The sequence below is a fragment of the Lepisosteus oculatus genome, chromosome 5 (assembly GCF_040954835.1).
Source record: "Lepisosteus oculatus isolate fLepOcu1 chromosome 5, fLepOcu1.hap2, whole genome shotgun sequence".
NCBI classification, from domain to species: Eukaryota; Metazoa; Chordata; class Actinopteri; order Semionotiformes; family Lepisosteidae; genus Lepisosteus; species Lepisosteus oculatus.
In genome coordinates this window covers 2,539,996-2,566,922 of record NC_090700.1, presented here as the reverse complement: position 1 = coordinate 2,566,922, position 26,927 = coordinate 2,539,996, and the positions used below count along the sequence as shown (strand labels likewise).

The window sequence follows — 26,927 nt, the reverse complement described above, 5'->3', positions numbered from 1 at the left end:
CTCTGCAAGCATGCAGTAAGACGTGTTAGTCTGCTCACACCCTCATTATGGGTCTGTGTGACTGTAAGTGCTCATGCTTGCTGGCTTGCTGCGTATTTTTATGGAACCTCATAAAGGACCATCAGTATTGGAATAATAAGCCTTGATAGAGCTCCGCCAGCAGGAGTGCACAACTAATCATGTATGTGCTAGATTTGCCAGGTTGTTATGGCACCACAATTAGCAGCTCATCAAGGGTCCGTCAGAAAACTGATACTTCACTATGTGTGTTCCTTTTAATGGATGCATTAAAAAGCTGATGCGGATACATAGGTATTTAAATTGGGTTTAACTATCTTTTCAAAGTTTGGACGCCAGTGAGCATACTCTTATCAGTGACCTATATGATAATGTTCACATATCTTCATGTCTTTTCACACTGTAGGTTAACAACCATTGTGATCTAGTGAGATATTCTAAAATTAGGAACTTTTTTCTCTGGTACACAGATTTTGGCAGACACCCATCAGAACTGTTTGACATTCCCTTTGATATACTGGTCTCTCTGGAATCTAGGAGATACATCCTTCTAATGGGATTTAAGATAGTTTGAGGGTCTGTACTGTAGATCAGCTACGACACCAATAGGCCTAGATTTCAAGGATCATAGCATCATGTAATGTTTGTATCATGATCTCCCATTAGTAAGGCAAGCTTTTCTTAACTAAATTCCTTTAGAACTTGAACAACTTAAGGAATTAAAAGCAAAACATTCGATTTCAATGAGAAATTGCTCTGACTAGTGACTCAAAGTGATTTACAACTTTCATTGGAGACTCAAAATATGATTTACTGTACATAATTTCTCCTCTTTCTGAAGGAAAAAGGCATGCAAAGGGCAATTTGCTTGAAGCAGAATGCGTTTGCAATTTGCTTCTTTCTGGTTGGTTGCCCATCACTTGTTTCAGTCCAAGTTCTTGTTCTTGTGAGCTCAAAAGTAACTTGGAATACCGCTGTAGTCAAACACTGCATCTCAGCAAATGTTCCAGCCTTTCACCATTGATACAGCCCAGTTTTCAACACTTGTTTAAAGTGCCAAGAAATAGGTGTCTCTGGATAAATGCTTTGTTTCTCTATTTTATTTATTCCTTATTTTTATTTTGTTCTTATTCGTGATGCTGTGTGTGGTTTCACTCACTCAATCACTTCACTTTTAACAAATTGGAGGTATTTTAAAAGCCTTTAATCTAAGACATTGTGAGACATTTTGCCTGGAAATGCATTGCTCAAAAACGCTGCTTCATACCTAATGAAGTGAAGCTCATGTTTAGCCATCTTGAGTCTATTCCTCTTCAAATTATTGTTCATTCTTTTTCAATCAAACCCCTGATTAAATTGATTTTGTGTTTACAATGATGGCAAGGTTTGCAAAACTAAAGACATAATTTACAGACTGATCATATTTTGCCAAAAGCTCATTTAAATTACATGACACTATTCAGAAATTCTTGTCATAGAAGCAGATGCACAACAATTCTGGGAAAACCATTATGAACAATGTGTTCCAATAGCTACTATATTTTCACTGTTTGAGGGTTTTGATTAAGTTACATGACAAAAGTAAATGTTTCTTATTGCAGATGTTGTACAGCAAACATAACAGTTTTAACTTGTACTTATAGAATGTTATCTGTATTTTGCAAGAGTGATGATACACTTAAAGAGTCAAAAGATTTTGACTGCGGCCTTTTTTTGTATATTCCTGGTTGTTATATTCCTGTTTGCTCCATATGGACAGTGCTGTATACTGTACTGTACCTATATATAAAAAGAACTAAAAAGCAATACTTGCCCTTATCAAAATCTGATATTAGTATCAAGACAGATTCAACATACAGATGGGGCAAAGAAATGCAGAGAACTGAGAAATTGTCCCAACCTGAAGGAGTATTTGCACCAACGGCATTAGCAGTGTTTAGGCAGCAAGAAAGCCCTTTATTCACCATCTTCAGAAACAGGAAAGGAGTCAAAGTGGAGCAGCAAGCTTACCTAGGCTGACCCATATGTGAGGCAGAAGAAACACCTGTTTCCCTATATGTCTGATCCTTAGCTAGGCCTTTTTCCTCAAGAAAGAAATTAGGCAACAAGAAAGAAATTAAAACAGAAGAAAGGCTACAAACAACAGGAAACTCTTAGCTCATTTGGTTGCTGATTGCTCAAGATCCTATAGTATCAGATTCAACAACATAGATGAGCAAAGGAAAATAAAAATGATAACAAAAAAGGTCAGGAAGGTGTTTACCACTTGAAACTGAGATCTACAGAGAGATTAGGCACCTTAGCTCACTGTTCAATGCCATCCTGAGAATGGAGGCACATTAATCAGTCCCTGGAGTTCTTAATCACTTAATTAGTTGAAACACAAGAACTGTTTATCATTATGAAATGTGAACCAGTTTCAGTTGGTTTCCACTTGTGTATTGTGATATCTTGTTTTCCACTGTTGCTGAGAGCAGGAAACTAACCTGTAATGATCAGATCTGGTGCTCTGTTGGTGTTTGGTATTGATTAACGTAAAGCCTTCAGTATTGCAGCTAAGTTACAATCCCACAAAGGCTCAGCAGGAGTTAGATATTAGAACAATGGAAAATGTATTTCATAAACAAAAGAAAAGCTAACAAACCTACAGTACAGGCAGATAATGAGTGTTCCCTAAGGAGGAGGCAGAGGGTCTTTGTTTCCCAATGCATCACACCAAATCTCTGCAGTGCACACTAATTGAGAACTGAGCAGCTTGTTATTCAATTTCTTCTCTGATTTGAAAACCCGTTACGTAGCATGTACCCATGGATCTTGTCATCCTCTGTAACAAAGTCACTTATCAAACTGATGGCAATAAACATAGCTTTTCTTTCCAAGGTGACACACCTTGGAAATACATTAAATGAATGCTGGCTTTGAGTGGCAAGAAAACAATATTTGCAGTCACATGTACAGTAATTTCAGGAAAAAAATGCTTTTCAGAAATGTATGCTGATGTATTATTCAAAGTGTTGTTTTTTTCATTTTGCTTGGTTCTGTGTAGCATCACTGTAAAATATACAACATTTCCAAATGGAAATGACAGCTGAGACAGTGTATGTTACAATATTGAATTTAGTTTAAAAAAACATCATACTGAATAAAAAACAGTGATTTAAGTTTTTATGTTCCATACTTGCATACTTTTTATGAGGGTGGTAAGTGTGTAAGGAGAATTACACAAATTGTTACACTTGAAGTGATTCCAATTGCTGAGGAGGGGTTATTTTAAAAAATGTAGATACATTTTTTTCTTAAATGAGCTGGATTCCCATTAAAGTAAAAAATTTGCATCACAAGAGTTTATATAACCTATGGTGAGTTCCATAGGAAAAAATGGAGAGAAAAAAGAGAAGTGAAATGAGAAAAATCACTGCAGCCAAAATAAGTAAGATTTAAGAACTCTTACACTCTAAACTAAATAGTAGTACCCTACAAAAAGGAAAGCAATTCTCTTTTGAAACATTAAACTGATTGACCACGCATTTCATAAGCCTTGCTGTCTCATACCTGGTTTCATGCTTAATATTCATCTGGATTATTTATCTCACATTCTCAGTAAGGATTACTTTAAGAGTCATGATGGTTTTTTTTTTTATTTGAGTAACATCAGACAGCTGGAGATTGCTGCAGTCTCAGTTACAGATTTCAGACATGGTGCTCTCTAATGTCTCTAAATGTCCTTAGCTGACATCAACATCCCTAAACCCCTGTGCACCCCAAACTGGGATGTGACATGCTGCTCTAAGATCTCTGTATCCTCAAGATCTCCTGGGGCCTCCCTGAATGCCATGATGTTGCTTAGGTTCTCTTTTCAACGTTCATGTCATTGAGGAGTTGGATAGAGTTTCATTCATTGGTTGTAGGTTGTAGAAGGGTTAAAGAAAAGCAACACGATTTCTTATTTGTTGTAGAGTCCAAAGGTATTGAAACTTGCAGAGCAAGATAAGAATGAATAACTCTGTTCATTTTAAAATGTTGCAGTTAATGACTATAAATTACATCTTTCTTTATTTACAATAGCATAGGCTTTTAAGGAAAGCTATTTGAACTAAAGAGCACTATATCCTGGTTTCCTGATTAATTTAACAAAATGGCTTCAATTTCATCTGTGAGTATGATGAATGAAATGGTTAACGTGATTTACTTTAGTTCCATTTCCTACAAATACATTGCATTTATAGTATGTACACAAAATCAGATCTTAAAACACCCCCATCATCTACAACCCAGTGGATAATTCAAATCGTCTAAAGCAGCTTCATAATATTTTTTTTAAATGACCAGTATCAGCAACAGACAGCAGTTTTGAAGAGACAGCTCAAACATCACTCTTGTATACTGCAATGCCCATGACTTTTGAACAAGTACAATATGTGCTGTGCAAAGTGATACTCTTGTTTCAGCATGCTTTTTACAGTCTGGATGGTTTTAAATGGCTCAATTGTTACTTTATATTAAGAGCTTTAAATTGCTTTATTGATCCTGGCTGAAAGCTTCTGACATAACTGAACAAGATCTATCTTCACATGTAAGGCTCACACAAAAGCTTGACAAGCTTGAGTCACTTTCAATAAATTACCCAGCATCCATTGTCTCATTCGGTGGCATAATTAATTCCATGGTCAACAAAATTCTCTAACAATGTTTTTTATAAAGTATAATATTTTTTTTCTTTGTTCCCCAAAACAGTGATTAAATATTCCTAACCACATGATTTTTTGCATGCTTCTTTTTTAAATATAGATCAGCAGTTTTAGACCAGTTCAATGTTCATGTGACAGTACAAACTTATAGCTTGAATTTATTTACATTGTTTCATTTTGGATCAAGACCTGCGGTTTCGACATTGTGGTGCATCGCAGGTCTCTTTTGTATTTCTGAATAAAAAGAAAGTGAATGATTTGTTACATTTTTGGCATTCTCATTTGGTTATTTCTTTCTTTACTTGGTTGTTTTTACTAGCTCTTGGTTACTGCAAAAGTCTACATTTAGGTGCTATCTCTTTTATTAGCGTAGATGTTCACAGGTCGTCCATAAAATTCCATGTCCAGAACTTGTATTACCAATAATATCCTAATTCTGAGCAATTTTCTTGTTCAGGACCACAGCCGTCTCCCACTGCTTCTAACTGTGTCCCTGCTTGGGATCGTGTTGAACATTGTGTTTTTAGGCAGCTGAATGTTTGAAATGGTTTCCCTGGAGATAAGAGAAACTCTAACAAAGTATTTTATAGCCTGATGGAAGAACAGTCATTCTCCTAGAGTTTCGAGCTTAATAAACCCTGCTTTTGAGTAATAATGTGAACAGCATAGGTCCAGTGTATCTAAGAGAGACTGTGTTCATTGTTGTTACATCAGCTATTTATGCCTCTCACAAAAACAAAAACAAAAACAGTCATGCCCACCCGAACCATCAATATAACCCCTAGCGCTGACTGGTTTTGCAGCCACTGCAGTCTGTTTTAATGCACTCCATTGAGCTCAGCTGGCCTGCACACGGCTCTAAAGATGGAAATCAATAGCCTGAAGAGTGTGAGAAAGCAGCCCAGGGTGAGAACTATTTACCAGTTTCTACTGGTTGGTAAAAAAAGCCCTACGTTTAGTACTGACTGCTAGAGTTATATAACCCCACCGCTGCTCGTTGACAGTCTGTTCCTTCATGGATCACTGCCCTTCATCAGCCTTTCACACCCATCGCCGAGGACATTTAAACATGTTCCAAGAAAACAGAAAGTTTGCACACACATCCCGACAAAGGCAGTAATGCTGAACGTGTGCTGCTTTTTAATTAGAGAATGCAAACAGCACATCCCTGCTGTTTGTTTCTGTCAACTGCACGAGATACACTCCTCAGTGGGGATCAGATCAAATTTGAGACGGTGACTAACATTGTTGTGTTTTGGCACACTTGATGAATTTAAATACCATATTTAAATGCAATGCTTAAAAATAAAATGTCTTAAGCAGGTGGCAAGGAAAGTACTGTATGGTCAAATGTTTGGATAGCTTTAAGAATAATTAGCTGTATAAATAATTCACAGCAGTGTTGTGTTGGAAGTTTAATGTACTACATGTATGTTTGTTTTCAAAAAGTGTTGTCTAATGTCTAATGGTAAGTATCTACCAACAATATTTTGTTTTAAAATAATAATCTATTATACCTACAGTAGAGTAAGGGTTTTGTAAATGTACACATAATGTTAACTTGAGCTGTACAAAGTGTGCTGTTCCCAGCCTTCTGAAAACATAGTTGAAATTACTACATGTATGCTGTGACAGAGACTTACATTGTAAACTAATTTTGCTTTCAAGAAAATAAAATGCCACCTTGTCTGTGTTTCATGATAATGAGGGAAACAAGCCTTAGACATGACATGTATTGTACTTAGTTCTTTATCTCTTCTAATGGATTTAATGCCTCTCATCTTTCCATATCAAGGCAATGCATAAGGTGACTCACACAAAGGGCTGATGGCTTCACGATTACACCATCATCCTCTCAGAGAAGCTGGAAGTGTTAAAAGCATTCTGATGAATTGCTCCTTAAATTCAGTTATAAGGATGTCTAATCTTTGGCTTCCACCAAAGAGACATCCTTTACTTTATCTAAAAAATGGTGCATCAAAGACACAAAAGTAATTATTTTATGAACAAATACAGTTATCCCATCTATTCTGGAATCATAGGTCTGACCTTTCTCCTGTTATATAAATTAATTATGTCTTATAGGCTCACTCCTTAAAGGGCAAGTAACAAGTCTAGTTCCAGTTATACAGTTAACTCCTTTTTGGTTAGTATTATTTGGTCACCTGCTGTCACAGTTTATGCACATGTACAAATACCATGTGTCAGTTAGCACAGGGAAAAAACGTTCTGATAGGTGTAAATGGGAAGAGATGGGTCTAAAACAGAGTCTGAGTTACAACAGACTCAAGAAGGGCTCTTGCAGGCTGCCAGAAATGCCTAAAATAACATTTAAATATTACAATATAATGCAAAGAGAATTCTGCATTGCATGAGTGATGCTGAAGCACTAAAGGCAAACACCTGCTGTGGAAATTTTATTTTGTTAATGGGGAATACAGACCCCTGCCTCTGCATCATTGGGATTGAAGTACTCTTCAGGTCATAAAACAGTGTTAATTTAAATGAGATACAAAATGAGTGTTATGCATGTATATTTTACAGCATGAATGTTAAACCAGTGATGCTTCATGTGCTTACTGTACTGTAAATGTGTAGTGTGATGTTATTGCTCTTTGTCAAAAGCTTTGTGCACTTTGTGATGTGTTATTTATTTTTAATTCAGTACTTGCATTTCTATAGCTCTTCTTCCAAAGAATTAACTACACATTTTCCCTGACACCATACTGAGGCATTGGTTTGGACATTTTGGAAGAGCGCCACCTACTGGTCTGCTAAGACCAAGTACAGCAGCAGTCTGCTTTTCCTTAGAGGTCTCCCTTTCCCATTTCACATTTCAGTATTCAGTGGCTAATTGGTGTTTTTACAGAGGTATATATGTCATTAGCTTCTGAGATCTGATAAAATTGGTCTACATTCAAAGCGGTTGTTTCTGCTGTTTTAGTGATGTCTTTGTAGAGGATATGGAAAAGTGGTACTGTACCAATAATTTCACAAAACATAAATGTAGTTGAAATAAACGTAGTCTTTAGGTAATCATGAGATATTGTATATAATCCATTGATTCAAATTAAATGAGGGATGCCCTGTTTTGTTTAAATTTTCTAAATATTGGTGTGTTTTAATTAACCAGTTAATTACTATAATCTACTAAACAGAATGTAAAAGTTATTTTTTTTAAATAACACCCTAATGAAAAAACTCCCTATTACTAATGCATTTTCTGCATGGGTTGTATTAATACTTCAGACTTCAGGCAAATCACAACTGCTATACAAACAAACTGACTGAACAGAACAAAGCATAATAAACTAGTAGAGACTTTATAATTAGAGTCTCAATACAGGGAAGCCTTGATCTCATGTCTAGATCTTAACAAAACTACTCTACACCTCCTATATAATTGTTTATGCTTCAATTATAAACAATGTCACTTGTGGCATGCCTTTTCTCATGCAGGGTAATAGTGTGTTTCTTTCTGCACTGCTCAGGAATAAAATGTTGAGAAAGCATGACACACCCAGGAGTAACAGCTTTCAAATATCGCCTTTTAGCACTGAGTTAAAAAGAATCCCTAGCATTTTTACAGATAATATATTTAATGTGCATAACAGACACATTAAACTATATTATTAATTTAATTTGTAATGATTAAGAAACAGCAAACACAACAGTATGGGCGTTAGCCTGGATTCATTTCTACACTTGCCTGTAGGTGCTCTCTGTGTGGAGTTTGCATGGGATATCTGGTTTACTGTGTCTTTTGCCAAGTGGCTCTCTATTAATGGATGTCTGATTAATAGAAGCAAAATTCATATGCACAAAATGCAACTAATGTATTTAATCAATGTATTAAAAATATAATGGCTTTGTGGTTTCTTTAAAACAAATACAAAAGTTCCAAATATAAAGTAATTGCACACCTTTGATGCAATATCTTTTTTCCTGGGAATAATCTCCAGACAGAGCCAAGTATTTGCCTCACAATGATATATCACTAATGCTGGGAGACCGCTGCTACTGTTCAGATCGTTATAAGTATTTTCTTTGAAAATACTCTCACAGAGTCTTGCATTTCTTGGAAATATTCAATCCTCACTTAATTAATTTGATTGTTTTTACTATCCTGTACAGCTAAACAATATCATATTAGATCACTCTAATTTTTATCTTGCAGTTGAAAGATGTGAGTGGTTTGTCACTTTTTGGTTCATTATACTCCTCTTCAATGTTTATTACAATAAACACAAAAATTTGCTGACTGCTATAAATTATATAGTATGCAGGTCATGCAGATGGCAATAGCCATGGAGATTGGATTTGGAAATCTTGTTATACAGAAAGCTTTTTAAAAATGCAGGGATATTCAGATATTGGCAAGAATCCCATTAAGACACTGAATAATGTTTTAGGAGCTTAGATTCAATATGCAGTGCACTGAATACATGATATTACATCTCTTGACTCGTTGAAGCTGAATTTTTGTTAACTCTATTTTTGGAGTGTGTGCATTACTACATTAGTTCAAGTAAATTCTGTTATTTGTTTCTGCCTGCTAATTTATCCCCTAGTCCATCATCTCTGCATACTTACATACAGTAGCCACCTTCCTGTTTGAATTTCAATATATTAAGAAATATTTTTAAATCTACACTGACAGGCAACATTAATCAGTCATAAAAGAATGTTCTAAAAACAAAGCAAAGCATCTCCCATAAGACGTGAGAGGCTGTTTTAATTAGAGTGATGTCTGGGAAGAGATATACTGTAGGAAACCACTGGCGAAAGACCTGAAAGGCACCATAATTTGTGAGCCTCAGAACAAACCACATCATATTCACATTTACCTTCCACTCCTCTTTCAGAATTTTTCCCAGTGTATTGATATCAAATATTATTATATCAACCATCAACAATGAGCAAAAACATATTTTTCCTTACTTTTTGAAATGTTGTTGCAATTAAAAATGGGATACATGTTCTATTTGCATGATAGAACTAACTTACTTATAAGGATAGAACCTCCAGAATTTAATCTGAATTGAGGCTTTTATTAGTAATGCTGCTGCTGTATAAGCATAAAACTGTGCTCTTGGCTTGGCTAACACAGACACAGGAGTATTAGCAGTTGTGGTTGTAACTATAGGAGAAGCATACGATTTGTGACAATGACTTCAGTGCATGGAAGTCTATCAGGCTCTGACATGCAGGAGATATAAACCTCATTTCTTCAGGAATGAAAAACAAAAGAAATGTTGTTCCCACTTTAAGATTTCTATAGTTGACATCCTCCCCTACATTTGAGAAGACGTAGAACATTCAGAAATATATAGAACAAGTGCTTCCTTTCTCCAATCTTTGCAAATTCCTAAGTGTGTAATTTACATTGATTAGCATATTAACAGCTTCCCTAGACTTACATTAATAATTTACAGTATTGTGCCTCCAGGCTAGAGATGGGAAATTGAATATGAGCTTTAGAACATCTGCTTTGGATGTATCACAACCTCAGGATACATTCTGAACTATTAGAAAAGGCTCCTCTGTTTCTCTTAAGGGGGCTCAGGCGACCCCTATCTTTTATCAGCCTCTTGGTTCATGACCCATGACCCACCCACAGATGGGTATACAATAATTTAATGAACTTCATTGATTCCGACAGTAAGATCTGCAAAGCCTTGCAAACAAAGAAAAGTAAGATATTTCATTATTTCAGTTTTAGTTCTGTTTTCAGTTTATTTCAGTTTAAGTTGCACGTTCTGTAAGTCAAATATCGAGTTGTAAAAAAAATCTGTGTGAAACATTACTGGCATTATGGTGGCAATCCAGTGCCAAGGATTTGCGATGGGAGAATAACGATCTGTCAGTAATTCAACCCATCCTAGGGCCAGGAGAAAGGTAAGAGGAGTGAAATATAGGATTACGCACAACGTAGATGTCCTTACACATGTAGATCATAGGGCATTGGACCATCACATGTTCACCACAGGACAGGCTGTGAAAACGTCTCTACTGTAGATGACTTCCTGTTTTAATCACATAAATGCCAAGTGGCCACACAGCCCAGGTATTTCATTTAGTGACATGTGTATGGAAAACAATATCTTCATTTTGAGCTCTTCTCTTTTAAAGACACTCACGATGAGGTGTCTTAATTTATAGTAATGCTTTACCCATTGTTTCGTATAGTGTATAGTCATAATATAATGCACAAAACTTCTGATATTCATGATAAATACAAGTTAAATGCTTCTTTTATCAGGGAACCTCTCTGAAGAAAGGTTCAGTAACCGTTGTCCACTTCTTGTCTGTCCTTAGCTGCAAAACAATCCTTGAATGAAGTATCTTCAATTTATATCATTTCTTGTGAAGGGCGAAAAAAACATCGATGTCTAATAACAAAACTTGTCTGACAAATAAGAACACAGAGGCTCTCTGAGCCTGACAGCTGCCCGACAGTATTTGGAGATCCTTCGGGTTGTATCACACTTATCTGACTGTGTCACATAAGTGCAAAGTCACAATGCAGAACTGTGAAAAAACAGAATTTTCCAGCACTGAGTGTGAATTAGTGTGAAACTACGCTTTCAGGACTAAATGTATTTAATGCTACATTAGTTTTGTTATTTTTAGACTTCCAAAATGATTTTGTAGGACTCTATTGAGCTTTTTTCTGTGATAAATGGCTTTATGGATTTAATTTTCATGTTATGGTAACATATACTTTTATTATTTGCCTTAGTCTACTCCAGCAGTGCTTTGTTCTAGCAAATTACCGTTCATTTTCTGATGAGCTTTTTATTTTGTTTAAATTACGAAGCCGAGTAAACAGCTAGGACATTAACTGTGTGGTATATTTATGATAGCTTTATATGTGAAGAAGTGGAGTTTTCTGCCTGAGGCACTAAAACATGTCTTGTAAGGATATACAGTAGACAGACTGTATTGACATATAAATATGGACCTTTTAACATTTAATTATACACTAATTTGTATTTTGTATTATTCAGTAAACTTATTTATTGCTCTTCGTGATATCACAGTCATTACAGTGTGTGGAGATAAGGATGTTAAGTCAGTATGTTAGGAGTAATTATTATATATTTATGACAATACTGGAGAGTAAAATTTATAAAATCACGAAGTAACTATATTGTATTCAAGTTTGTTTCAAAGGCTTTTACTGTATCTCTGAGCTCCTTAATGACAAGCTTGTTAACAATGGCCAATAGTGTTACAAACTTAAAGCATCATACTAGCTTAACATTTTTATATGGACCAATTTGCTGTATTAAATCAGCGAATACAGACATAGCTGATGAAATGAGAGCAGATTTATTTTTTTGAGGATTTTGTTCATTAAAAGCCATCAAGGTAATGGGAAAGAGTGTGCAGTGTGCAGAACAGGGTTACAGGTTATAAAAGACTGTCAAGGGTGTTTTTCTATTCCCTACAGAATTACTCTTAAATGCAATCTTATACGTGATACTTTTGGTCCCTTGTCTTTTTTAATAGTTTATGATTACATAAATGCAGTCAAAAACATACACTAATATTATCTTTTTGGTGCTACCTTGTGGACAATCATGAGGCATAAGATGATAACTGACATTGAGAAGTCTGACACCCTGACATTCTGATACCCAGTGAATGTGCCACATGTGGGTTCATCCAACATTGTAGCTTTATTGTATTTACTCGTATTAACTTATGTATAGCTAGAGATTCAGACACATTTCACCAATTACAACCCTGATTGCCTCCATGTATAAACTCTGCTTTGCAATCAAATGTTCTGATGTTTTACTTGAAACAGTAATTGACTTACTGATAAAATGTTAATGTTCCTGAGCTCTTCTGCTCTACTACATGCTAAGTTTCAATCACATCAGCAAGCCATTTAATGCACAGTTGCTATAGTGATGTACCTACCAGACAGGAAGAACTACCAGTGCAGGAGCACAGACACTGAGGTGAAAGAGTGACCCCTTTCCTTAAAACTAACTGAAAATACTGATTTAAAATAAACATTTTTCTCATTTTTTCAAACCAACTGAAACATAGTCTTACATAATTTCAGAAATATGTTATCCCTCTTGCCTTAAATGAATATGGACCCTACTCCAGTATACTTCAGATAGTTTCAGACCATTTTTATATTAACTGTGCAATGTACGAACCTTAAAGAATTGCATCCTACATTCTGTTTTACCTACAATGTAATATATAAATATACACATACCAATGTGTTATAATCATATCTATGTAAGCAAATGTCTTTTATGTAACTGGGTGTTTGATAGAGCACAATTAGTAAGTAAAAGACATTTCTTTTCCTTCAAATAAACGTTAGAGATTTTGAAGTTTACAAAAGAAAATCTTTACCAAAGTGCAATAACTTCTCCTTTAGAGAACATAAATGCATATTTTTTAATTAATTCTCCATTAATTTGTTCTCTTTTGCTTTACCCAATACTATAATAACATCAAAGAAGTATGTCGTTTTTTAACTAGAGAATCACATTTGTGTAAATGACACACGTTTTTCCACAATACTCTATAGATAAGACTTTATTGATCCCGAAGGGAAATTGATATAGTCTGCTTAATGATCTATTTATTTTTACTGGATGTTGCTGTTTTTTCTTACTTAGATGCAGTGGAATGGCCATGAATGTTAGATACAGCTACTGAACCGAGAACTAACAGTGGGACTGTATTGGATTCTGATGTTTACTCTGCTGGGCATGGAAGCATACTGTATGAAGTCTTTGGTTAAGAGAGATCAATGTCTTCACATACAGTAACTTCCAGAGCACATTTAAACATCTGAGATACTCGCTTGGCACATTTGTTGGAAAAACTAAAAAAAGAAATTGACAAAAAAGCAAAATTCTTTCAATATGATTGCTCTTGCTTAAGCGAAAAATCACATTTATTTTGTAGTCAACACATATCCTAAGTATCAGAAAATATCAAATTAAATTGAAAATAAAAGCTGGATTTTTTTGGTAGCTTTCGTTCACTACTTACTGTGAAATTATGTTAAATGGAAAGCTGTTATATTTGATAATTCAATATACCACGAAAGAAAGTGGAACAGAGAAGTAAAAGAAATAAGATGACGATTTAACAGAAAATAACATCTTAAGGTCCTCCTGCCTCCTAACAATTACCAGTCATCGGCAACAGCTGCAATCTATGAATTTATACAGACATTGATAAGTTAAGGCGCTTCAATAATAGGGCATCTGTTCACCTAATAGGATCATCTATAATTCATCCAAATCCAGACAGAGCTCCGGAAAAGACTAGAGATTTGTTTCTGAAAATTAGGCACATCCAAGTATTAGCTGACTATCTTTTTGTATTTTTGTGGGTATCTTCTTGTCTTATTGTTTTCTTAAAAGAACTCTTTTATCTCTGTGGGAAAAGAGATAAAACATCACATTATCAACAACGAACAATGAACGCATAGCAAAAACTTCATGGTTTTTCTATAGTTTTTCTCCTGCCAATATCAATATCTTTGAGCTGTTGTCTCGCAACTCTGTCTCACTCTCATTATACTATGGTATGACTGCACTACATTACACAATTTAAGGTACAGTAGCTTATCCTGAACCGGACATCAACTGAAAAGGACAAAACAAAAAAAGAAGTGACACAATTGAGAAAGGAATTTAATTATCCCCATGTTCTGCCTGCGCATGAACTGGAGTCAAAAGGAATGTCAAATGCATTTAATCTCCCAGTCAACAGAAGCTTGGAATTGACTCATATTGAATAAAACCTTAGCCAATCTGCCAGAAGCTGTGAAATGGAGGAAACAGTGATTTCACAAACCTGGGATGTGTCCCAACTCCCACTTACCCTTCTATACTGCCTACCCTGGGTATTCATTATCTTATAGTATGCTCCTCCTTTCAGATAGCACAAAGGACCCTTTGAGAACCTCTTATGCACTATGCAATACTTCCTACTGCATAGGGTTTTAGAGATACATGTTTCTTTTAAAATCTGCGGAAGCAGGCATCTGATGGTGTATGTGAAATGGTGCAGGGAGGGATCAACCTAATTATACAAGGATAACTGCAGTGGGTGTATGTCAGTGCCAAAGTGCTTCCTGACGTGAGTGCAATTCCTTAGGTACTATATGCCATTATTCATCAAGACTTAATTTCTTTGTTACCAGTGAGCCCTAATTAGAGAGAAAAGGGCAGAGACATCTTATAAAATGTAAATGTGTTAGGAAACATGAGTACTTATCACTTGTTGAAATGTGGTCACTAGAGATATATCTATTTCAGACAAGGTACCCGTTGTTTTCAGTTACTCCCTAAGCTTCTGCTTCTGTAACCTTATTTCTCTAAATGGTGGGTGTCATTTTGAAATGCTCTTGGCCAGAGCTGTACTTTGGCTGTGCTGCTGACAGTAATATTATGACGGGAATGCCAGATTCTTTATAATCACTGAAAAAGCATTGCGATGTCTCAGGTGTTGTTTTGAATACAGAGCAACTGCTTCAGTGGAACAGCACATCTGTAATGAAGATGGCCCTTGGAAATTCTCATTTTATATTCTGGGCAAGAAGGGATTTGCTGTAGCTGAGTCACCACCAGACATGCTGCTGTTGTCTATTTATGCACCAAAAATGAGACTAGAAGCAGGGCTATGGCCATATCATCACTGCAAGTTAATTAGATAGAACCAGCCCCATGTCCAGACCTTAGAAAGGGCCCAACTAATAGTCAGGCTAATCACACCATGATGGTAAAAATGATTAGATTGTTTAATTCCATACTTCACAAATTCATGACATCACATGAGAATAAAATATTGTAGTAGACTGAATTAACTTATACTGTACGGGAGGACCTCTCCTTTCTACCCCTCGTTATGGGATAAAGTAATTAATAGGAATAATAAATGCTCTGATGATGCCTGACCTGTTTTATATTGCATATATTGCTATTTTGAATAGCAGCTGGGATTTTGTATTAGAGAAATATGTTAGACAAAAGCATGTTTAATAAAGTACATTAAATAAAATTAAAAAATAATATAAATAAATAAAATAAAGAAAGTATGTTTACTTAACTGCTGATAAATCTAGCTTGTCAGGTTTTGTCTCTTCTTGTACACGATCTTTAGGAGGTTTTCCTCAGAACCTAGGTTAGAGTTATGGCAAGTGAAAAACCAAATCAAACGTTTTGACATGTTTTTGAAAGGGTATCATTTTTACAGAAACAGCAATATTATTCCTTCTAACTTTTCATTGATTGGGAAACTGTAAGCACAAATTAATTATCCAGTGTGCTTCACAAATAAAAATGTATGATTGGATGTCAGCTGATACCCTGGTCCCTGTAATCACAATGGTCATTTAAGGAGTCACAGCGCGAAATTCCTTCTCAGTTACATTCAAAGAGACATTAAGGGACATTCTGCTTCTTCTTAATAGTGGGAAAGAGAACTACAATTAAATCTGCTTTAGATTAAAGAATAACACCCAGAAAAGGAGTATGGTTGAATCAGCTTGAACCAGGCCAGCTGTCTTTTTGGGGAATGAGAAAATCTTATCGTTTGGAATTTTCATATCAGAGTAGTCAGAGGGTCCCATGGAGTTAATGTCATGTGTTTACCCAGTGGAATAACTCTGCCTGCAATGAAAGGATGTCTTTCTCTAATTCTGCCATCCTTCATCATCATTATGCCAGCTCTGGAAGCTTCTTAAAAGCCATTTGTTTAGGCAGAGATAAAGCTCTCTGCAAATTGTTCCATCCGTCTCTGTGATTGCTAATACATAAAATGCTGTCTCCTCTGCAGAGAAGTCTTTCAGTTAAATGGAAATGCCGTTACAACCCATAATATAAGCAGCTCAAAGATGGCTGGACTTTACAGGTATGAGTGCAATGTGCATACTTTGATTTTTATTCTTGGGTGAAAAATTAGTCTAGCATTCCTTATCTTTATATGGTGTTTATAAACTTGTTTATTATCTAATCTAAAACTTAACAAAAATGTTATAATAGCTTTTTGACCATAAAGTGTAAGTATAGCATACTGTATATGCAAGAACTCAGTATTATAAGATTTCAGATCAATGATACAATGGAATTTGACACAAGAAATCTGTATCTTTTGCTGAGGATCACAGGTCTTAAGATCTTTACAGAACAGATAAAGCAAAGATAAATATTGGTTTTTATTTTACCAGTCCCTTAACTTTCTAAGAATTAGTTTATCTTTAAAATCAGCATCAGTGCATAGTTTGGGATTTCTTGCAGAAAATCACAAAAATTTGGGGTCACTTTGAAACAGAGTCATGTTGCACATTTTTTAAATAAAATACAAAATGTAGTATTTGTTGTGTTATTCTGCAAGGTTTACTATATGTGATGAATCTGGAAGATTTTCCTTGTAGTTTTCTCTCCAGAGATGGTACTTTCAATGAACGTACTGTAAGCTCAACTAATTTATAAAATGTGACAACATTTCTCCTGTCCTAATTCCTATTACTCTGTAAGCTCAGGATGGCTCATGATGGCCACAGGCAAGGAGATTGTTTGACACTGCAGACAACACACATTTAGTCCTAACCCAGATACTTTGTTCCATTTATTTCACTTTCAATTATTTTGCCATAGTACATAAAGGTATGATGTTTGGACTGAGGACTTTCTAGGGTTTATTTAATGAAACGGAACAATTAGAGAGGCAAGCCTGTTAATGAGAGTATTATCTTTGTTTAAAACCATGTGAAAATACAACACAATAGAAGATGGTGCTTTCTAAAATGAGCTTTAGATCTAAGAGGATTGCAGTGAATTAATAAGACAGGAACATGTGCTGTATAGGTGGGTTCTCAGGGCAGAGGAAATGTTCTCTGTGTTTGGTATAAAGTGCTGTATATAATTATTACCAGAGAGAGTATCAGAGTGCTCTGAATGTAATATATGGATATGTAATCAGCTGCTTCTTTCTCATGAGATCAAGCTGAATTTCCTTGCAAGAGCAAATTGTATCCCTGGAACACATAGTACTGGCATGGATATTCAACGTTTTCTATAATTATTTTTTATGGTTAGAGCCACAAAAAATAAGCTTTTTTCTGTTTCCAAGAGATAACAAAATCTTACATACATTCATGTGGTACAACATTAGGTTTCACTTTAAGTACACAAATACTTCAGATCTTGTAAAAGGAAGTGGGGTGTCTGTAACAATAGTCTTTCAAAAGTAAGGGCTACATAAAGAAAGGTCACTGACTTAATGATTCATTATTTTAGGTTTCCAATTATAAACAGTGACAGGATGTATATCTTACCGAAGATAAATTTGAAACACAGATTACAGTGTAATTTTCCCACTCTCTGCATTCATTTTTATTATTATCTCAATTTCATAACAATGATGGACTGGAGTAAACAGTATTCAATTAAAAAAAAAATGTACATCTTTAAAGTTTAAAGTCTAAATCAATGGTGTAAATCTGACTGAGTGCTATCTTGGACAATAAACAAGTTTTGCACAGAATCCCAGGTCCAGGAATCAGAACATCTTTCTGTACTGGAATTTGTTTACCTCATGAGAGAAGGAAGCAGTGGTGATAGGGAAGTAACGTAGATTAATATTTAATAACCAGTATTTCTCTTTTCAGTCATTACACCATGTGACAGATGGCAATTATACTAGTTATAGGGTTATAGGGAGATGCTAATGCATCAGACATACATAATGAAGAGGTATGTCGTGATGAATCACGAGCCAGACTATTATGACTGAATGAACCTATAGGTTTCTATAGTGGTGCTTATAATACGAACGATGAATCATTTCCAGACACTTGAGAAAACACTGAATCAGGGATGTGAAACAACTAACCTAGCACATTCATCATCATTATATTTTAGAGTTTAAGGCTCAGGAATTACAGTACTTTAGCAGCCTAGTGTATTCCTGTCTTTTTAGAACAATGTTCCCATTGAACTATTTTTAAACTTATATATATATATATTTATCAAATAAAAAAAATATGTTTGGGGAAAATGAAATGAAGTTTTATTAAACATGCAAAAATTAATTATGAACATTTATCAGCTGCAGTGCTGATCTCAGCGTTTTGTTACTGTGAAAGTGTAGGGTAGCGTACGTGAAGCGTAGTTCATGACCCTATGCAGACGGTATAATCCGTAAGGAAGTGGAGAAGGACATCAGGGGAAGGTACAGCAGGTTAGGACGGGTTGACAGACAGGTTGCGGTGACGGCGGTGATCTGGTGCTCGGGGGGCGTGGCGAAGGCAACTAGTCTAGGGAAGTCAAAAACGGGAAATCTGGGGTGCAGTCCAAAGTCCCAAAACTGGGTGATCCATCCAAGACAAGACAGGGTTAAAATTCAGAGCGGGATCCAGGACTGGAACAAGAAGTTAAAAGAGAGTAGCAAGGCCAGGCGCTCCGAGCCCCAGACTCAGGCGGTCAGGACACCGTGAGGAAACCTATGCTGTTGGGTCTCTCCTGGACCCGCTGGAAGGTAGACTTCCGGGCGTCCATCTTCCATTGCTGAGCCAGGAATAGGGAGAGCACCAGGCTTAAATAATGACAAACAAAACAGGGGGCAGGTGCACATAATCACCTAAATACGAAAGGGTCTGAACGCTCTTAAGAGGAGGGATCCCAATTGTGACAGAAAGCCATTGTAGGATGACTTACTGGAAGCAGTATAATCTGTTCATCTGGGACTCACACTTTGCACCTGGTTGCAGATGCTGTCATGTGGGGTTTTGTCCTACTTGTCTTCTAGAGCCTGGACAAGTGCCTATTCACTGGTCTCTAAGCTCTAGATGACATGCTGCCCTAACTCTTCCCACCAATGTTCAATGAAGCTCAGGTCATTGGAGTAGATCATCCATGCAATAACTCACACTGTCATCTTGCAAGAAAGTTATTGCTACACAAACATCATGCAGATGCAGTATGCACTGTCCATATTGCCATTTTAAGAAGAGCCCACAGAAAGGGCAGCAAGAAGTTTACATGGAACCTTGATTCATCACAAGAGGTGCCACCAACATACAGGATGCACAAGGATGTTGTTCTCTTGATAATTTAACATAATGGTTCTTTTCTGATTTTCCACAGACTTGATATTCAAAACCTGGGCCCAGACTAATTAAATGATTTAATACTCATGCTAGTCAAAGTTATGCATGTGTATCAATTGCAGTCATGAATGATCAGTCTACTCTATGCCAAGAACAGAATCTGTATGCTTTATTTTTCTGAAAATATGCATAAAAGGAATATGGTGTTTCTTTAAATGAAACAATCTCAATGAAGCACCTTACTAAATGGTACAGAAGCAGTGCCCAACCCAGTATCTGAACCAAAAACCTCCCAGTTACAAATCCAGAGCTTCAGATATTTGAGCACATTAAAAATTGATCTTGTTTTGACAAGTGTAATACTAGGATGCATTAATGAAACACAGATTAATTGAATGCATGTTTACCCAGGATGCACAATCAAATCTGACCTCTCTAGGTGTTAAATGCTATTTAGACTGGGGAAAAAGCATCACATTGTCAAATTAACTTAGGCTACACATTGAAGTATTATCTTTGTCCTCCAAGTTCAAAATGCATTTCATGTGATTTTATTTAAGCAATGACATTTAATTTGATTTTCTATAAAGCCACTTACAATACAACATAACTCCTAATTTTTTCAAAGGCTACTGCATTTTACACAAATTGAATTTCATTAGAAGTACAATGCTTTCATAATGGAATTAAACCTCTTCTTTTCCAGTTTTCCTTCTTTTTACAGTGTTGATGTACAGTATAATGCAGTGACCTTTGTGTATTAATAGCATGGACCACAGTGTTAGGAAGAAAAGCAAGTAAGCCTTAGCACACAGAATGACAAAACAGTGTTAGCTTAAAGCTCACATAATCACACTAGATACTCTTATTTCTTATGCCTCCCACAACAGGTATTTGTGCATATGCATGATAATAAATGAAGCTAAACTCCACAAGAGGTCACAGCTGTAGGAATGGTATATTTATTCTGTAGTTCTAAACTTCAATTAGGATGCTATTTATAAGGGCAAAGGTATCAGAAAGCCTTCTGCTCTGAAGTCCTTAAACACCATACCTTTGTGACAGAACAACTGAGTTATTCACGTTAAAGCAACAGAATTGCTGCACTGTTTTGAAAAACCACTAGCAGTGACATGAATAAATGTGAATTTAGGTGTTAATAAGTCAATAATTGTTGACTGACCTCTATGAGCAATGACAATACCCCCCTGGTGCAGATTAAATGCCCAGCTGTATGTCATGTACAGTACAGCAATCTATACTGAGTAATCATCTGCTTGTGACAGTTCCTGTACCTTTCCAATCTGTGGAATCACTCCCCTGTTTTGCCACAAAGTAATGTTTATCAAATGGATCCGGATTATTCTAAACATAATCAGCAAAAGATGTGGGGGAAACTGAGCAAACCACTTATTTTGTCTATAGAAATATGGAAATCATGGCTTTGCATGGCCAATAAATATTATTCAATTGCTTTATATGAACATTTGTAAAATGAAGGGTAGTTCTGAACACTAACTTATTTCATTTGAAGTGAATTCCTTAAAGAGCTCCTGTGGCTCCCTTAATACATTTTTGTCATCAGTGCATAACTGATTTTGTTCATTCTTCCTGGGCAAATTGGTATGGAATAATTAAACTGTAGCATGTTCATGGTTAAACTACAAAACAGATGCTGGTAGAGCAATTAAAGTCTGTTTGATATTTACTGCATACAGTATACCTCAGATGACTCGTTAATTATAAAACAGGTGTTTGAGGTCAGTTTTTCTCCTCTTCTGAAATATGTCTTCAATTATTCAGAAATGTCAGAAATAAATGCAAGCTGTTAGGACCCTTTGCAATGACCTGAGACCAAAGCAGGATGTTTTATGTTAAAAGTAAATAATTAAAAATACCAGGATCAGTTTTAAAGTACTACAGTCAAACAAGAACAAAAGTTGATGAAAGATGAAAGTACAAATCACTGAAAAGTTTTTATATACAATATTTCCCCCAAAATACATCAATAATTTGACCGCTTTTCAAATGATAGAACAGAAGAGATACCAATTAAAAGACTTTGTGCTTTATAATTTTAGATGTTTTGGACAATGTTCAAAAACACATAAGCAACTAAACAGCAAAAATGTGAAGCTGTATTCAAAATTAAGCCTCTAAACTGAAGAGGAATAGGAGATAAATCTTAGATTACAAAGATAAATTATGAACAATTCACATGCCTACCTAATTATGAGAACTCATCTAAATAATGAAAACAATTTAAAGATTCCCTTTGTGCTGTTATTTAATTTTTGCTTTAGATGGGAAGATTTTGAAACAGAGCACAGATAGCATATCTCCTCTGATTACACCCGACATGACTCTCAGATCCTCTTTTTTGTTTCCGATAATTTCTTTGCACTCAGTCAATGCCGAGTAATCAGCAGAGCACACAACATCAATGGAGTTAGGAAACCTCACTCTGAATTTTAAATGCTTATGTAAGTCAATGTTGAATCACGTCAAACTAAGGATATAGCTGTGTGTTCTATGTGGGACTTCAACAAAAGAATGAAGAAATAAATCCTTAGTTGGCTGACATGAAATGCCAGACTGACCTTTGGGTTCCCATGAAAGGACATTGTCTTAGTGCAGAACGTCGGGCTGTAGAAAGCAGCTTGTTAAGTTCCTCGGATGACTCCAGAGGCCATTCACTGTGCATCTGTCTCCTGCTCATTTGCAGCAATGAAGTGGAATATAAATTGAGCGTACAGGCCTGGGGGGCAAAGAAATGTTCAGAGTTCCTGTCTTTTCAGCCTGCTGCTGGAGAAGAAAAAAAAAATCCACTGTTTTCACTCCTAACCCTTTTGCTGGAAATGTTTAATTTCGGGTGAATTTTGCAGAACTGGGCACATCATGAACAACACATTAAATATACATTTCTCTGGTAATATTCTATAGGATTTGATGTTCCTGTGTTGATTTAAAATAAACAGAAATGTAAGAAGTTGTTAAAACTCCTTTTCCAACTCCACTGAAACAAAGCCAGATGTGAGGAAACCTATCTTGTAGAAAGTTCTCAGAAACATGATCATGGAACCCAAGAGACTAGAGATGCCATTGTCAGTGAAGGCAACATATTTAACTTCTATATAAGATATATACATTTGAAGTGTCTGAAGTGTCAGTGAAAACGAGAAGCAAAATAAATTGTTCATAGAAAGAGTTTATTTTTCTTATGTTTAATAGTTTATATTTGTGAAAGCAGTCTTTACATAGAATCATTCAAATCATATTTACAAATCTTACTTTATGTGTAGAAAGATAAACAGGAAAGAATGCAATTGTTTTATGCAATCTTTACATTCGGACTGGATGCAGTTGTAAGTCACTTTGGAAAAAAGCAACTGTCAAATGAATACATGTAATTGAAATGTAATTAAACAGATATTGCTGTTGCATCTCAATGCAATGCTTTGTCATCTGGGGATCTGATGCTCTCTGAAGCACCTATAATCTAAAAATATTCCCATGGCACATTAATACAATCAGGCAGCCAAGCTTGAGTACCTACTCTCTCCTAATCAGAATGATATAATTCTGGTTCATCTTGCTAAGGCATGAACAGCCATGACTAAAATTATAATGAATAATTAAAACTCATAAGATTTTCTCCTTATTCATTTTGATGGACAGTGACATCATGATAGGTAGATGGTGATAAAAATTAAATGTTATTGTGTTGTTTCTGACATAATATACAGTAAGCGGAGCAGGGGTGGAACAGGACAGCTGTGCATCAAACAAAGTTTCATTACAGCTTTGCTGCTGTGTAGTTCTCTTGTTTTTAAAACATTCAGCATAAAGCTCTTTAAGTCTAGACCTGGAAAGTACATTTCACTAGCGCTTCTAGCCCTCATATTCACTTGTACATTCTTGTATCTTGTATTCATCAGAGGCTCTATCTCTCTGAGCAGACTTCCATTTTCCACCTAAAAAATAAAATACAGAGTAAGTATGTCTGAAAATCAGTGTCTGACAAGTTAAAGCTCAGTGCCGTCTGTGATGCCTGTTTAACACAACACAAATGCTAATCAAATTAATGTGCCAGCTGATCGTGCTTGCTTTTATTTAGCTATAACACATATTTCAATGTTCCATTTAGAATTAAAACAAATACATGCGTGCAGCAATAGCAAAATATCATCTTATCCTTCAAATAATACTTTGTTGAGATTCACCAAAACTGACTAGAAAAATAAAAGCACAAGAAATTGTCTATGGGATATACTTGTAGTACAATGCAGTCATAATCAAATCTGAGGAGTGCACATTGTGTTGTTTAATTATGCTTTCTAAATGTCAATTGTTAGTTTAAAGAAGCTGTATGTGATTGAAATAAGACACAGTTGCAAGTGCAGTCACAGTTTTAAGCAGGGGTAAAATTGAACTTTCCCTGTATGTCTTTTAAGTTATGAAGTGTAAAAGCTGAAACAGAATGATTTCCACAGGCAAGAGTACAGTGTCTGTTAGTCGTAAAGCCCAGGGGCAATTATTATCAACATGGTACACTGCACAATCAGGGATCCCTGTGGTGAACGAAGACAGTAGTGAACTACAGCTATGAAGTGTGAAGGGCGAAGAAACTGTTGTCTCTCAAGATGGGCGATACCCATTGACTGGAAAATTGCTAATGTAGTTCCCATACTAACAAAAAAGTAACAAAACTGAATAATTACAAATAATTACAGACACCTTCTTTAAATATTTTTTTGTGTATGGAAATGATGATGAGAGGATCATCTGTATAGCGGATCCACATGTTCATGTGAGGTCATGTGCAACCTCTCCAACCTTGGCCATCACCCCAAGTATTATCGACTCTTTATCATAGCCCCTCAGGATATCAGGATGCTCACACTCACAGTTCTTGAATGGTAGCTAATCCACTCACCTCACATATCAAGATGTAAAAAGTCAATTCACACACTCCATATATTTTTGCATATCAAAGTGATTACCTTAATTAGCATGGAAGTGTTAAACAGCAGATGCCATCTACTGTTGCTATGCCAACCGTATCGCTAATAGAGTTCCTTCTAACATCTGCTGGTGCTCCCTTATCAGAGCCTTAATTTCTCACCTTGTCCTCTTGATGTTTGTGTTTCTAGCATAACTGATCTACAGTACAAAGAGCCCTGCTACTAAGATGAGCTGCAAGTCAGTTGGGCTCAAGAAAAACAAAACGCAGCATTTTTAGTATCAAATGCATGGGAGTTTAAATATAACATGCAAGGTTTCTTACTAATTAAAAACAACAACAACAACAACACTATGTTGTAGCCACAGAAAATAATTCTATATCTCTTAAGTGAGAGACACCTTTATTTACTGTGTTCTTTTACTGCGGTCACAAAGCATGATTACACAACCCTAACACATTTATTCATTTCTCATTGAGTACTGCTTAAAGGATCTAAAGGATCGAGCACACAATCCATAGTAAGATTAATATAGGTTATTACTATATTATGCAGGTATTATTTTTATTTTTTATGCTCCCATGACCACCAAATGTCAAGTGAGAGAATACCTGAATGTAGTTTACTTAAACAATGTGCTTTCACTTTATGCTGGTGTCAAAGTTGCCAGTGACATCCACCTTCTTGCCTGCAGGGGCAAGAAGACATTTAAAAATGTATTTGTATTTTCTGTAAAGTATTGAAAAGTGTCAGTAAAGTTCCCTTCAGCAAACGTCAGTAACAGCCATTCTCAAAATTACCCTTTCTTTAACACGGTCGTAGTTCGGAAACTGTCCAGTCAATACAAACTGTACCTAGGTATTCATCTTGACACTTGTCAGTTTGGATACCAGCAGAAAATGGAACCACATGCGAGACGGGTTTATAAGTCTGACATTGTCAGCTAAGGGGGCCAAAGGCTGGAAAACAGGACTTTTTTGAGACTTATAAATAAATGGACTGATCAGATGACAATACAGCCAACCAAGGAATAACAGAGACTACAACTAGTCTCTAGATAAGGTGCTGGTCACCACAAATCATCTGAAGCTGACTGACACTCTGGTGTTCTGGCTTCCTAGGATTTGCGTTGATGTCTATGCTCAGTTTTGTTTAGAGTTAGGGAACCTCATGTTCTAAAAAAAAACACTCTTTGAAAAGGGGCACATACTGTATCTTGCACAGTTCATTCTTTAACACATACTGTAAATGGCTCATTTTAGTCAGACAGTTGCACTTTTTCGAACAATACAACAAATATATCTTTCCAGGATGTACCCATACTCCTGGGTTCTTCTGAGCTCTTTATTAATTTTTCACAAATTGATTTTGAAAAAGAGGTTCTAAGTCACAATGTGTTCTGACACAGTATGGATGTTATTTATTCATTCACCAAATGGTGTCCAATTTTCAGTAGATACTACTGATGTCCACATATCTCTGTTCTTTAATAGTGTGATAGCTGTGCTGACTTGGCAAGAATTTAAAAACATTGCTGTACATTTCTTTCTTGCACAGTGTCAATTGAGATTTTCAACTCATTAGTGAAGGAAGCTTATATGATCAGTACTGAAATCTAATGAGGCTCCCAAATAGAAGAGTGCTAATTTATGACAGCAGTAAAGCTTTACAGGTGGGGAGTTGAAGTAATTGCATTTAGAGCCATTATCTAATGTTAAAATGGCAGCAGTCTACAGCACTGCAGACTTTAAAAGAAACACTAAGACTAAATCAGCTTCCTAATACAGTATGACCAGTGTGAAGTCCTGTAATCTACTACCTGTAAACTACTACTAATAAGAAGATTTTGTGTAGAAGCACACCTGTGGGGTTTTGCGTAGTATGCAGTTTTCACAGAATTGTACTAGAAAGAAACTGGCTTTCAAAAGAAGACTCTTCTTGTGGGACCGTTTTGAAACGGAATGGATTAATGAAATTGTATTGATGAACTTCCATGCTGTTGAGCTCGTGTTTACAGTACTTTGATAGAAAAGAATAAATACAGTTATAATTTAACTGAAACAACTCAAATATCACCCTCCGGCAACTGTACAACCCGATGGAAAAACAACATATAAAATCTGAAAGATCTTTATGTGGTTTCAAAAACTAATT

The 26,927-nt window shown here is 35.8% G+C and overlaps 1 protein-coding gene across 3 annotated transcripts in view; it reads left to right on the top strand.

The window, feature by feature from the left end:
* Positions 1 to 26,927, top strand: part of LOC102694665 (arrestin, beta 1) — a 51,792-nt gene that overhangs the window by 784 nt on the left and 24,081 nt on the right. For 2 of the 3 annotated variants that reach the window (XM_015341755.2, XM_015341754.2), the window contains exon 2: positions 16,536 to 16,610. The exons of the other annotated variant lie outside the window; for it this stretch is intronic. In XM_015341755.2, the coding sequence (XP_015197241.1) occupies positions 16,536 to 16,610 (75 nt within the window). The remainder of the gene's footprint in view (positions 1 to 16,535; positions 16,611 to 26,927) is intronic. 3 annotated transcript variants of the gene reach the window in all.